The 12,670-nt window shown below is 41.3% G+C and overlaps 5 protein-coding genes across 10 annotated transcripts in view; all 5 read right to left on the minus strand.

Moving 5' to 3' along the window:
• LOC109541827 (neuronal calcium sensor 2) overlaps positions 1–5,577 on the minus strand; it is a 19,034-nt gene extending 13,457 nt beyond the window's left edge. Inside the window, exon 1 of the mRNA XM_019910808.2 lies at positions 5,260–5,577. Within this exon, the coding sequence (XP_019766367.1) occupies positions 5,260–5,289 (30 nt within the window). The 5' untranslated portion in view covers positions 5,290–5,577. The remainder of the gene's footprint in view (positions 1–5,259) is intronic.
• Positions 1–5,822, minus strand: part of LOC109541828 (neurocalcin homolog) — a 22,376-nt gene extending 16,554 nt beyond the window's left edge. Inside the window, exon 1 of one of the 6 annotated variants that reach the window (XM_019910811.2) lies at positions 5,651–5,822. The gene's annotated coding sequence lies outside the window, so the exon portion shown is untranslated. Of the gene's footprint in view, positions 1–5,591 lie in introns of all 6 variants that reach the window. The other 5 variants (XM_019910812.2, XM_019910813.2, XM_019910814.2 and 2 more) reach the window with 5 other exon arrangements.
• A 2,003-nt stretch (positions 5,823–7,825) lies between these two features.
• LOC109541855 (probable small nuclear ribonucleoprotein Sm D1) lies at positions 7,826–8,742 on the minus strand. The gene is made up of 2 exons (XM_019910851.2): positions 8,605–8,742; positions 7,826–8,484 (listed from the first exon to the last, which is right to left on the minus strand). The coding sequence occupies exons 1-2, from the start codon at positions 8,616–8,618 to the stop codon at positions 8,133–8,135; spliced, it is 366 nt and encodes a 121-aa protein (XP_019766410.1). The 5' UTR covers positions 8,619–8,742; the 3' UTR covers positions 7,826–8,132.
• Positions 8,743–10,349: 1,607 nt separating this feature from the next.
• On the minus strand, positions 10,350–10,883 carry LOC125505619. Its single transcript, XM_048669728.1, has 2 exons — positions 10,797–10,883; positions 10,350–10,750 (listed from the first exon to the last, which is right to left on the minus strand). Exons 1-2 carry the CDS (start codon positions 10,812–10,814, stop codon positions 10,403–10,405), a joined length of 366 nt encoding a protein of 121 aa, XP_048525685.1. The 5' UTR covers positions 10,815–10,883; the 3' UTR covers positions 10,350–10,402.
• Positions 10,884–10,996: 113 nt separating this feature from the next.
• LOC109541837 (acetyl-coenzyme A synthetase) overlaps positions 10,997–12,670 on the minus strand; it is a gene marked incomplete at its 5' end in the record, with an annotated part of 4,369 nt that continues 2,695 nt past the window's right edge. The window contains 4 exon segments of the mRNA XM_019910826.2: positions 10,997–11,597; positions 11,656–11,859; positions 11,924–12,113; positions 12,168–12,357. Of these exon segments, the coding sequence (XP_019766385.2) occupies positions 11,356–11,597; positions 11,656–11,859; positions 11,924–12,113; positions 12,168–12,357 (826 nt within the window).

Genomic DNA, 12,670 nt, shown 5'->3' on the forward strand with positions numbered 1-12,670 from the left:
GGAGAAAATAAAACGGTTTCAGTGGAGGCATTTTATTCGGCCACTATGCGGGTGTTGAGAAGCGAAATTTATTGCGCTTTCAAGTAGCCAATGGGCGAAGTCTTCATTCATCATTCGTCTCAACCAAACACAAAAAAGGCGTTTGTTCCATCCCACCCACGAAACACATTTGATTTGATGGTACAAGCAACAATGTTGTTGCATAAACGATTTTCCAAGTAAATCCACCCTATCTAAACCGGCCAAGCAGGTATTGGCAGGCAGGCATATGCACATAAAGTGCATCTATAATACAGTTGCAAAGCGCTGATGTGCAAACTCAGCTACAGGCAGCAACCATGCGGGAATAATTTCGAGCGGCGTTATGAAATCGCCAGCACATGAGATTATTTGTGTTGCGATCGATTGAAAAACTGCCACAACAGCCACATTTGAGCCAATACTTGTCGTCATTCGCGATTTTTTGCGGCTTTTATAACTGATTTATCGAGCCGATCGTGGGCTGCCACTCGAATGGTCGCAGGGTTGTAAATCTCAACCCATAAACGCTCTCTTGGTGATGATAAAAGTTTCATTTCGTTAATGTGTGAGGGAAATGCGGCTTATTTTGAGGAATTTTCAATTGGGGAGACGTCCGAAACTGAATGGACGCGTTTGACTCAGCAACTTTGTTGTGGAACAATGCTTGGGCAAATACCAACCGATTCGTCCGGAGGTTCGATTGTGCGGCTCAACAACAGAAAGATTCGGTCGCAAACAAAGACACGACAAACATAAATCAGGCGCTGTAAACCGTCAGGGAAACGTAATAAATGAAAATTGGCAATACGACGAAAATATCCAGTGGAACAATCAATCGGAAATTGAAGAGAAAGGTTTCCTTCAATTTTGCCTGAGACATAGTGAGTTTCTGAAAACTCTGTAAACCGTGACTTAGTGGGACGTTTTTTACAGCTCCATTAAATGTGTTTATAGTTTAAATGGATTTTTAAAACTCAAGTCGGACGCGTTGTCGTTTAGAGGCGCCACACCCGACGCGATGCATCTTCCTGCGACCTATAAAGATAAACGAGTTGTCTTTTTACTGCCAAAGGTTACGATCGAAGAACGGATCGGACACCTCGTTAAATCATCCCTTTTACCGGCTGATTGTAGAGCCTACAATGTTGCAAACCCCCCAGTCACCTCCTCCTCAGTTGGTTCGAAATGAAAATATCGCGGGTTAAAAGCCCATTTAAGAATGAAAACAAAGCGAGCGGCTTGAAGTTGCTTGAACATGGCGCCCCTAATTACGCCTTTTAATGCCCTTAAAATCTAATTTCCATCGCCGGAAAACCGGAACAGTCTTGGGATGGAACTGGATGGGAATTGATTATGGCATTGAGGGCCAATTTGTTGCGTCTTAATGTGATTTTCTCATTGAACGAGAAAAGAGTGAAGCGCCACTCGATGGTGAGGACTGGCCAAGAAGTTTAAAAAAAATGTTCAAGATTTTAAGTAAAAAACCCGGTTCAGTGTCTTTGGAAAAATCGTAACTTTTCAACGAATGAAGGTGTCAATATCAAATCTTCTACGAATTTTAAGGTCAATTTTTTTTCAGTYTTTTTTCTCAGCCAAATCCAGGACTTCGGTTCATTTCCAGAAATTTTCAAAGTTGTTGCTAAACGAAGGGCGGGTTTGCTGWTCRWGCAGTGTTTTCAAAAMAATTKTAACTTTTCAACGAAGGAAGGTATCAATATGAAATTTTCAACGCGTTTTAAGGGGACATTTCGCCGGAAGTTTGGAAAGTTTCAGCCAAATCCAGGGCTTCAGTCCCTTTCCAGAGTTTTTTTAAGTTGTCCCATCAAGAAGGGCGGTTTTGCTAATCACGCAGTGTCCCCTAAAAAAATCGCTACTTTGCAACGAACTAAAGTATCAATATGAAATCTTCTACGAGCATTAAGGGTAAATGCCCCAGGAAATTCTGATAGTTTCAGCCCAATCCAGGGCTTGAGTCAATTTCCAGACATTTTTAAAGTTGGTGCTGGAAAAAAAACGGTTTACTCAGTGTTCTTTAAATAATCGTATCTTTCCAACAATTGAAGGGGTCAATATGAAATCTTTTACGAGTTTTAAGGACACGTTTTTCAGCGAGTACTGAAAGTTTCAGCCAAATCCTAAGCTTTAGTTCATTTCCAGAAATTTCCAAAGTTGTTGCTAAACGAAGGGCGGGTTTGCTGATCGTGCACTGTTTTCAAAACAATTTTAACTTTTCAACGAATGAAGGTATCAATATGAAACTTTCAACGCGTTTTAAGGGGACATTTTGCAGGAAGTTTTGAAAGGTTCAGCCAAATCCAGGGCTTCAGTCCCTTTCCAGGGTTTTTTTAAGTTGTCCCATCAAGAAGGGCGGTTTCGCTAATCACGCAGTGTCCCCTAAAAAAATCGCTACTTTGCAACGAACTAAAGTATCAATATGAAATCTTCTACGAGCATTAAGGGTAAATACCCCAGGGAATTCTGAAAGTTTCAGCCCAATCCAGGGCTTGAGTCAATTTCCAGACATTTTTGAAGTTGGTGCTGGAAAAAAAACGGTTTACTCAGTGTTCTTTAAATAATCGTATCTTTCCAACAATTGAAGGGGTCAATATGAAATCTTCTACGAGTTTTAAGGACACGTTTTTCAGCGAGTACTGAAAGTCTCAGCCAAATCCTAAGCTTTAGTTCATTTCCAGAAATTTCCAAAGTTGTTGCTAAACGAAGAGCGGGTTTGCTAATCGTGCAGTGACTTCTAAAAAATCGTAACTTTTCAGCGAATGGATATATCAATATGAAGTTTTCAACGCGTTTTAAGGACATTTCATAGGAAAGTTATTGCTAAATATAAAAAGCTCTATCTAAAGCTAAAAATCGTAATTTTCCAACGAACAAAAATATTAATATGAAATCGTCTCCGAGCATTAAAAACATGATACGCAACGAATCCTGAAAATTTCAACAAAATTCCGGGATTCAGTCGCTTTCCAGAATTTTTCAAATTCGAAGCTAAACTAACGAACGTGTGTTAATGGTGCAGCAAAGAAAAAACAGTGAATATTGGCTAAGTAACGCGATAAAAAAAACCATCCAACTGGACAAGCAAAGCCCTTCCTCCCTATCCACTAATAATTATATAAGCTCATTCTGAATGGGTAAATCGTATCGCGATGTTGAAATGGAAAGACAACATACAAAAGGTAATCGTGCACGGGTAACGCGAAAAGCAAAACAAGGATCGGCCGGCAAACAGAGTTAGGGGACTGGATGAAAGGGGGCCTGGAACAATCCAAAGGGTTGGTAAAACAATCGCGTATTGGCAAACCGACCCACCATTGATACAAGAGATTTTACTAGACGTTGTTGTTGTTGTTGTGATTTTATAAATTTCTGGCCGCATTCTACGTTCCAACATTTTAATTGAAGAAGCCGGTGGTTTGTTCCTAATGAAAGAAAAAATATAGGCGCCATTTTTACCACCCCCGCTCAAAAGAGATCACCCGACAACGGGATGTGACACACACAAAAAGGGATCCGCATCTCTCGAGCGAACAATTGCCCCCTTTAGTTAAGGGATGGAAGCGACTAGACGTCAGATACGCGAGAGGTGTTTCCGTTTTTCCTCCATCGGCAAAGCCATCACCTCTTCTTTGCCTATTATTTATAACAATGTTTGCCAGGGCTGACGGTTTTCAATGAAAACAACCGCTAATGGAACTGCGGACAAAAAACCATCCATACTTTTTCCATTGGGATTAGTCAATTTATGCTAGAGCTTGTTGCAACGATTATAGGTAGTTATGGTGCGATTTCTTAGATGGGTTTTCCCCGCGGTTCACATTCGATATGCAAAACATCACTTAAAATTTAATTTGCTAAAAATAACTTCTTGCGGAAACAGGCCTCAGCTTAAGCTGTGTTTCGCATGCGAGGCCCAATCGCGACGTTTTCCCCCGCAGAAGATTTTAAAAATTGATTTCGACCGCCTTAATTCCGCCACTTTTCATGCAAATCCATTCAAAGGACACCGTTTCCTGTTGTGTTAGCATGCATTTATTCGGGCCTTAAACCGTGTGGAAAGAGGCTGAGGCTCTCCATCTGAGTCATTTCGGGTTCTTCTCCAAATAATCGTTCTAAATCCGATAGTGAGCAGCCTAAAAATACCACTCTCCCATTCCCGGTTCCAGCAACAAAGGAGAAGGCGAATTTCGGATCGTAACGTCATCACTGTTTTGGTATTCAGTAACAAAAAGCAGAACTTTCGCTTGTAGTTTGTTTGGTTTCCGACCCGAAATAACCCGGCGGGTCTTAAATTTTATGGACGTGCGAAAATTAACTGAATATCTCTGGAGAAGCATTGAGACAAGTAGGGCCTACGGCGTCAAGCCCCCATAGATTTGGAACTTCTTCTCCCTTGTTGAACACGATGAAGCAAATCTGGGCCGTTTGGCAATGGTTTAATTAGTAAGAATTATTAAATATCCTGAATCAATAAGAGGGGGCCCCGAATTTCGGAGCAAAATGGGGCTTAATTTGTAGGCCCCGGCCGGGCGTTGGCGCTCTCAGTTTCGGCCTATTTAATTAAAAGCCCTTGATAAGGGCCGGAGTAAATGCAATTAGGAAGTTCGTGCTCAAAGCGCGCACGATGGAGAAATATTTCGCAAGGAATCCCGGTAATTTGTGTGGAGGAGGATGGAGTGACAGCCCTTTAATGAGGTGCAAGTTGAACATTCGGTGAATTATCGTCCGGAGCTTTATTTCCCCAGAAACAACACGGAAAAGTAGCAATAGTGCGGAAGCAAATTTTCATTTCCGTTGATGATTTACTGTTTTACATTATATTGATGTTTTTTGTCCGTCGCGCCCGGTAGTAGAGGAAACTAGTTTTTGTCCGCTTTGACCAGTTCTTCCCCACATTCACCTGTGGGGATCAGCTGCAGGCCACCCGCCATACACCTGGAAATCAATGCAGCCTCTCAACCGCCATCTCTTATCCAGAGATAGCGGTGGTGTAAACGCAAAATAAACAATTTCCAGACGCAGCAGGCCCTTTTCCACAGACCCCGTTTGCAGGGGTTAATCAAGCAGGCCAATGAATTCACGCCCTCGAAACTTCGGGGTTTCGTTGCTTTTTGCATGTAAAAAGCGCCTCTGGATTTTTCACTTTTGGGCGATTTTGGATATAAATCCAAAGCGATGGCAGTTGATAAAATAAAAAAATAAAAATAACACCCTCAAACTTACCTTGATCGGTGGTTGGGGCGCGGATTCCATCTGTATTCGTTGGTTTAATCAGCCACTGGGGGTCGGCGGTTGAAGATCTCGACGCCTATGCTTTGGGTTTTATTTATAAACAAAAGATGGTAACTAGGCAACATAAACAAAAGAGTCAAAGGCAAAGGATAGCAGGGCAATATTTTTACTTAACCTAGAAATAGGTGAGTTTTCGCTATGTTAGGGAATGTATATCGGGGCGATATGGCTAGTTTGATGGTACTCCCGATTGAAGGACAAACGGTAATTGTCGAATAGTAAATAAAAGAGCGAGGAGAAAAATGTTAAATGTCAAATATTACGGTATTTACGGCAATGGATCAGCCACACCGAGGGGCACTGGTCACCGCAATACACTCACTTTGTCTTTAACAGTTCCGTCACATGGGCCGCGATTAATATCACGCCACCTCAGGCCACGCAAATTTCCAATAAATTATTTATTCGGATTGTTTTCGCACATCGTATATATTTAAGCTGTGTGAATCGCCATGTTTGCGGTAACGGAAGCGCGCTTGCTCGCCACTTCATATGTCATATTTTGCAAAACGTTGCCTTTCTGCTCGATCTATTATGCGTTCCGTTTGCGTTTGCACTTCAACAGTGCAAACGTTTAACGTTAGTGCCGATTTTGACAGAATGTGCCGCCTATTTTTGTCCATTTGACGCTTAAACTAGCCGTCAACGTTGTATTTATGTCAAATTTTCATATTTATGTCAAAATTTCATGATGTTTGACAGGTGTCGGAAAAAGTTGAAATTATTCCAACTTCTTCCGATTATTCGAAAAATCGGAGGAATTTTATAGGTTATTTAAATTCAACGTAATGTTAATACACAACACATTAGAGACACTTTTCAACGAAGACCGGAACAAGTAGCCTATTATAATTTGATTCAAGAAATGCGCCTTCAAGATCGAGAAAAACATTTCAATTACATGAGAATGTCGAAAGAATTATTCGATATTTGAYCAAAGTTATYAATTCAAGTTGGACCTAATATTACTAAAAAATGTAAAAGCCGAGATCCTATACCTGCAGGAGCAAGATTAGCATGCACTTTACGGTGTAKACACTTTCAGYKTAGATTTTATTCAATTTTTTCAAGCTCAGCCTATGTTTTACGAATTACCGAAAGMCCTTGGTCGAATTTCGAAAATTGAATAAAATYTACGCACTTGAAAATACTTTTTCTTCGTTTTTTTWAAATTAAATGTGCTCAATATTTGTATACAAGGTGGCCATTTTCTGAATCTTTGTATGGGTAACTTCTACATTTTTAAAAATAGAGAATCCGTTAAATGGGCAAAATTGGGCAGAATTCGATTGCCTATTCATTACCGTTTTCATAAGTCTATTTTTTATCTCGTAAATCAAGTTGACTATGACAACGAGTGCAGGTTTATTGAATTCAACGCAAAAAGTTCTACCAAAGATACCAACAATTTTAACTTTTTTCTAATTTAAGCAGTTTAATTATATCATAATTTAAAAAGTGTTGATTTCTTGCCTTTTCAGGATAYTTCAGGAACCAAGTCGCGTACTTAAATTTTGAAAACGGTAATGAATAGACAATCGAATTCTGCCCAATTTTGCTCATTTAACGGATTCTCTAGAAAAAAATAAGAATTTTAAAAGGCCCACAGCCAACTATGATTAGCATTTAAAAAGCCATAAGTTTATTTTTTATCTCGTAAATCAAGTTGACTATGATAATGAGTGCTAGTTTATTGGATTCAACGCAAAAAGTTGCTCTAAAGGCAGTTTTAACTTTTTTTCTAAGTTATGCAGGCAGTGTACGTTAAGTCAGGTACTTAAATTTTGAAAACGATAATGAATAGACAATCGAATTCTGCCCAAGTTTGCCCATTTAACGGATTCTCTATCTTTAAAAATGTAGAAGTTACCCATACAAAGATTCAGAAAATGGCCACCCTRTATAATTGCAATTTATAATAATAATAATAATAATAAATTTATGKTTTTGGCTTCGGGGGATAGTATGGTTTTCGTGTCTATGCATTTCGTATGGGCCATAGATAAACACATAGGATAAACATGGACACAAAATATTCCCCGGGGGTATGTTCTGTGAACATGGATAAAGACGAGTTTGGCGARCGWMGAGCSAGGGAACAAAAAAGTGGGCTTYTAGGTTAAAATCGCGGTCATTGTTACCAAYCGCTGTCATTGTCACCAACACGATGAGTCAAAATTATTGCTTTTTTTCAGCAAGAAATAATCGCACATGAGAACTATTGAATTTCAAMTTTTTCCGACACCTGTGAAATCGSCTSATTATTCGSAWTTTTTYCCGAAAATTYGCTTATGAGAAYTAGSCTTAAGACGGATMTAGAGAGGATTTTAAACGTCATTTGAATCAAACTGCTTGATTGGTAGATCAAGTGTCATTTTATTYAAGTGTTCTTATTGAATKGCAAACTTTGTCGCAGATAAATCACGAAAGTAGTGTATCTCGGCCGCTAAATTCAGCCAAAAAAAAACTCGCCGATCCAAAACAGATATAGAGCAAATAAAAAGTTCAAAGCKWTATTTTTAGAGAAAACAACCGCTGGGAGGGCCAATGAATTTTGGCTAATTTAATTTATGGGCCGACCTCGGGCTCTGGCACCGAACATTGTTTTACCTTTGAAATTGGCACTATCTTCTGGCACAGCCAGACTATATTGTGTCTAAGCAAAAGGTTGTTTATCTATCGAAGCGGCCTCAAAAAACGTATATTCCTTTCGTGATAACTTACAAAATTTCCTGATATTCATTGTGAGTCTTAGAAACTAATCGCTTAAACCTAGTGTTCCGTTGGGATTCCTCTATGTTCGACTATCGCCTGCCTCTGCCTCTTCCGCGGCCCCTTGGGCCTCCGCGGCCCCTACCGCGACCCCTGCCTCTTGCTACGCCCCTGGCCGCCTCCTTCTTCTTGGCCTTCGCCTTTGGCGTATCGTCGATCAGCAGGGTTTCCAAAGGCAAACTGTCCGGCAGGATGTAGTACCTGATGTTGTTGCCCCTTATCGTCAGCGTGTCCAAATTGATGGGGTTCCGGTTCTTGGGCGTCAACTTCACCGCTTTCAGGTGCGTGTTCATGGCCACATCCACGCCCGTGATGGTGCCGTGCAATTGGGTGCCGTTTTTCAGCTCCATCGTCACCGTTTCATGGGACAATTTCATTAAAAACCTGCAAAAATTGAGCGTCGTTGAGGTTAGGTGTTCAGAATGGAGGCGGTTTTCTTGTTTTACACCCGCTGAGAGGGATTGATTGGGAAGGATGTTGTTGAGGCTGCGCCCCAGTACTCACCGAACTAGCTTCATGTTTTTTTCCTGTTTGTGCGGTTTCTAAAGGGTTTATTGGAAAAAAAACACTCCAAACAAGCCGCGTTTTAAGGGTTAGTGTACAAATGCTTGTCGATGTCAATCACATGTCAATGTCGATTTTAAGCGTTGCCATGTTGCCCAATGCAAGCCAAAGTGAAGCGGGCGTGGTCCGTATAGAGCGGGGAGTTCAAACTCTCGATAATTATCCAGATTATTGCTACAAACAGATACATTTGTTGCACGTGCAAAAATCAGTACATTAAAAAGCGTTTCAAAAATTCCTCCAAAGTAGTGAATGTGCATCGGCGAGTTCCTATTTTGGTGCGCGGAGCGGATAACATTATTAAAAAAAAAGAAAGCAGCAAAAGCTCCAGGATTTAACCGAAACTTGTCCAAATAGCTATGAGAAAGCAAGTACAAACATAATATAGGTTTATCTTATGGAAGTTTCAAAGAGTGAAAAGTTATCGAGTGCCACATTTTCGCAAAAAAACAGCATTAAGAGCTGTTGGCATAAGCATTTTATTATAATCTTGTAATAAAACTAGGAGTTTTTTTATGATTTATTTGAGATATTTTGCATGTTATTGTTCAATACAAAAATCATCCACGCCACGAAAATCACCAGGCTGAAGCCCATGACTAATTTTCGGGGTGTGGAATTGTGGGTTTGCAGATGCTCCACCTGCTCGTTGTACCTTTCGAGCTGCTTTTGCATTTCTAAGAGCTCTCTCTTCACGGCCTGCGTGCCCCCCTCTTGCTGCAGAAGTTCGTTCGTCTTAGCCAGTTTGGTCTTCAGTCTTGTTATCTCGTCCTTGATGACGTGGCACATAATTCCTGGATAGGAAGGCTGCTTTAGGTGTTTTTCTAGATCTACCCGTTTGATGGGTACTCACCTCCTTCTTAACATTAGTCGCCATTTGGTTCGGGTTTTGCACTGAGCTTGCAGGCTTGTTGTTGATGGAATGTTTCAGCACTTTCTCTTCTTGCTGCTGGTATCTTCAAGGTTGTGCCGCGGTCGTCAATGTCTTCCGCTGGTTGAAGGTGGAAGGTTTTTCTGGTTAATTAGAAGCCTGATTATGTAAAAATAGCCCGGATATCACTGATAACATTTATTTGAATTACACTAACAATAGGTTTAGGTGTGTGCAATTAAGTGGATTTTTCTGAATTGGAAAATATTCCCTAAACAACATTTGCAAGGAATTCTTGTGGAAAAGTTGAACTCCAGTTAAATTAGCGCTCGTACAGTTTAACTGGCGGTGCAAGTTCAATAGGCTTGATAAACCATGCAAGCGTAGCCCTAAACCTTGGTTAAAATACCACGGTGCAATCGGCCATTCAAAAAAAATCACAGCAATTAAGCCAAGAAATACTGAAGAAATCAAGCGAAACTTATCCAAAATAAAGATTTGGGGAATGCGTAAAATTTTTCGCACTGACGTCCGTTACATCGTGGGGTCCTTTATCTTATGGAAGTTTCAAATCGCGAAAGCGAAGTTTCAAATGCCGCATTTCACGAAAAAAAACCGCTCAAAAACGTAGTTGATAACAGGTTCCATTAGGTGAACATATTTATTTTAACCGCGAGTATGAGGGCCGGCAGGTGATCATCTAAATAAATGCGGATCTTAAGAAACGCTCTTCCTATTTGCCTCATATCTAGAGAACTGATTGAGCTGCAAAGCTCTAGTTGGCTTTTAAATACCCTAGATAATAATTAGCCAATTTTCAAACTGTGAAGGTGTAGCTTCAATTTTTATTATATTCCTTTAATAAAACTACAATTTTTTTGCTGATTGCTTCAAATTGAACCACCGCTGCACGTCATCGTAGAATAGGAAAATCACCCACACCAGATAAATCCCAATCGCCATCCGCCTGAATAAGCCTTTGCCTAATTTTCGGTGTGTGGAATTGTGGGTTTGCAGAAGGTTCTCCTGCTCGTTATCTGCAACTTGTCTCTGCTCGTTGTACCTTTCGAGCCGCTCATGCATTTCTAAGAGATCTCTCATCACGGCCTGCATGCCCCCCTCTTGCTGCAGCTCTTCGTGCGTCCCAGTCAGTTTGGACTTCAGTCTTATTATCTCGTCCTTGATCACGCTGCACATCACTCCTGCATAGGAAGTCTGCTTTAGGTAATTTTTCTCTGTATCTAGCCGTTTTATTACTCACCTCCTCATTAGTCTCCATTTGGTTCGTACTGTACTTGATGGAATGTTCCAGCACTTTCTCTTCTTGCTACTCGCCTTTATCTATGCTGGTACCATAGATTGGCTGGTACTTTCAAGGTTATGGTGCGGTCGTCAAGGTCTTCTGTGGATGGTTTCTATTTCCGGTCAATTTGAAACCTGATTTTGTAAAAATAGCCCCACTATCACTGATAACATTTATTTTAATTACATTAACAGTATGTTCTTAACTAGGTGTGTACAATTAAGCGTATTTTCCTATATTCGCATATATTCCCTAAACAAAAATAATATGGAATTCTTGTGGAATGATATGTTTTTTACGTTTTTAAGGCTGACGTTGTTTATACAGCAGTCTTGTGCAAAATGCAAACAGTTTAAGTCAATTATATGAAAACGGTCAAATTTAAGTGTCTGATCCCTCCGATAGCTCGATGATTGGCGGATCTGCAACAAGCCAATATGGCTTTGACAACACTGAGAACACTAAACATGTGTTTAAGTTTGCAGAAGCATTTGGCCTGAGTTAAGCTAGAATTAATTTAAGCGTTCTGTGGTCGGCTGGCAAACAGTTGATCCACAACACTGCTATCAGCCAGTGTGCTAATATCACCAACATCCCTGTCGTTAATGGCGATTTTCCTCAATATCCGCCTCATTATTTTGCCGCTCCTTGTCTTTGGGAGCGCCGGGGCGTTCTGGATCACATCGGGCTGAGCAAACGGGCCGATCCGCTCCCGAATGTGCGTCTTCAGCTCCTTGAGGAGTTTTTCCTCAAATTTTCCTAAGAGACCGGCGGATGTTGAATGATTGGGCTGGTGGGCCTGGCGGCCGCCACTTACCAGTCTCGGTTAGCGTGATGAAACAGTAAAGACACTCTCCTTTGACTGGGTGCGGTTTGGCGACAACAGCCGCCTCAGCCACACCATGGTGCTCAGTTAGCACAGCTTCTACTTCTGCGGTGGACATCAGGTGCCCTGAGACGTTTAGCATGTCGTCTACACGGCCAGTTACCCATAAGTAGCCATCAGCGTCGCGTTTTGCCCCTGTAATTGGTGCAGATTTTGTCGCTTTATTTCCCCCGCTTGATGCGCTCGTGCAGAAAATTACCATCTCCTGTGCAGTAATATCCGGGAAATTTGGAGAAATAGGTCAGCTCGTATCGATCATGATTGCCATACAGGGTGCGCATCAATCCGGGCCAAGGTCTGGAGAACACCAAGTAGCCCTCGCCCTCGCCCTTGATTTCCTTGCCGCTCTCGTCCAAGATAACCGGCTGCACGCCGAAGAACGGAAACCCCTGGAAAACGACCACTTAGTCCCGCACTTTAGTAGGGAATGGGGCAAAGCGTACAGCCGCTCCAGGCTTCATGGGATGCGCTCCCGGCAGTGTGGTCAACACGTGTCCTCCGGTCTCCGTCTGCCAGAAAGTGTCCACGATTGAGCACCGCTCTTGTCCCACTAGTTTATGGTACCACAGCCAGGCTTCTGGATTGATGGGTTCCCCCACCGACCCCAACACGCGAAGCGTGGACAGATCGTGCCTGGAATTGGTTGAAACCCAGATAGCACTTGATATTCCATGAATATCCCAGAATGTTCAAAAAATATACAGAACATTGCGGGAATATCCTGGGAATATACATGGTTGAACATTCCTAACATGAATGTTCGTAGATAAGTTCTATATGGTTGAGGCGGATTCATTTTTTTACAAAGCTTCTTTTTGGGTATTTCGCCTCAAAAATTTTTGTCTTGAAAAAAGGCAGAATTTCCTCACGTCTTTTATTACAGATTGATAAATAGTGCTCCTATTTCGCAATAAGAACGAATTATTTATCAAAAAGTACTCAAGAA

Source organism: Dendroctonus ponderosae, unplaced genomic scaffold, assembly GCF_020466585.1.
Source record: "Dendroctonus ponderosae isolate FM_Combo_2020 unplaced genomic scaffold, Dpon_F_20191213v2 Dpon_F_20191213_9, whole genome shotgun sequence".
NCBI lineage: Eukaryota > Metazoa > Arthropoda > Insecta > Coleoptera > Curculionidae > Dendroctonus > Dendroctonus ponderosae.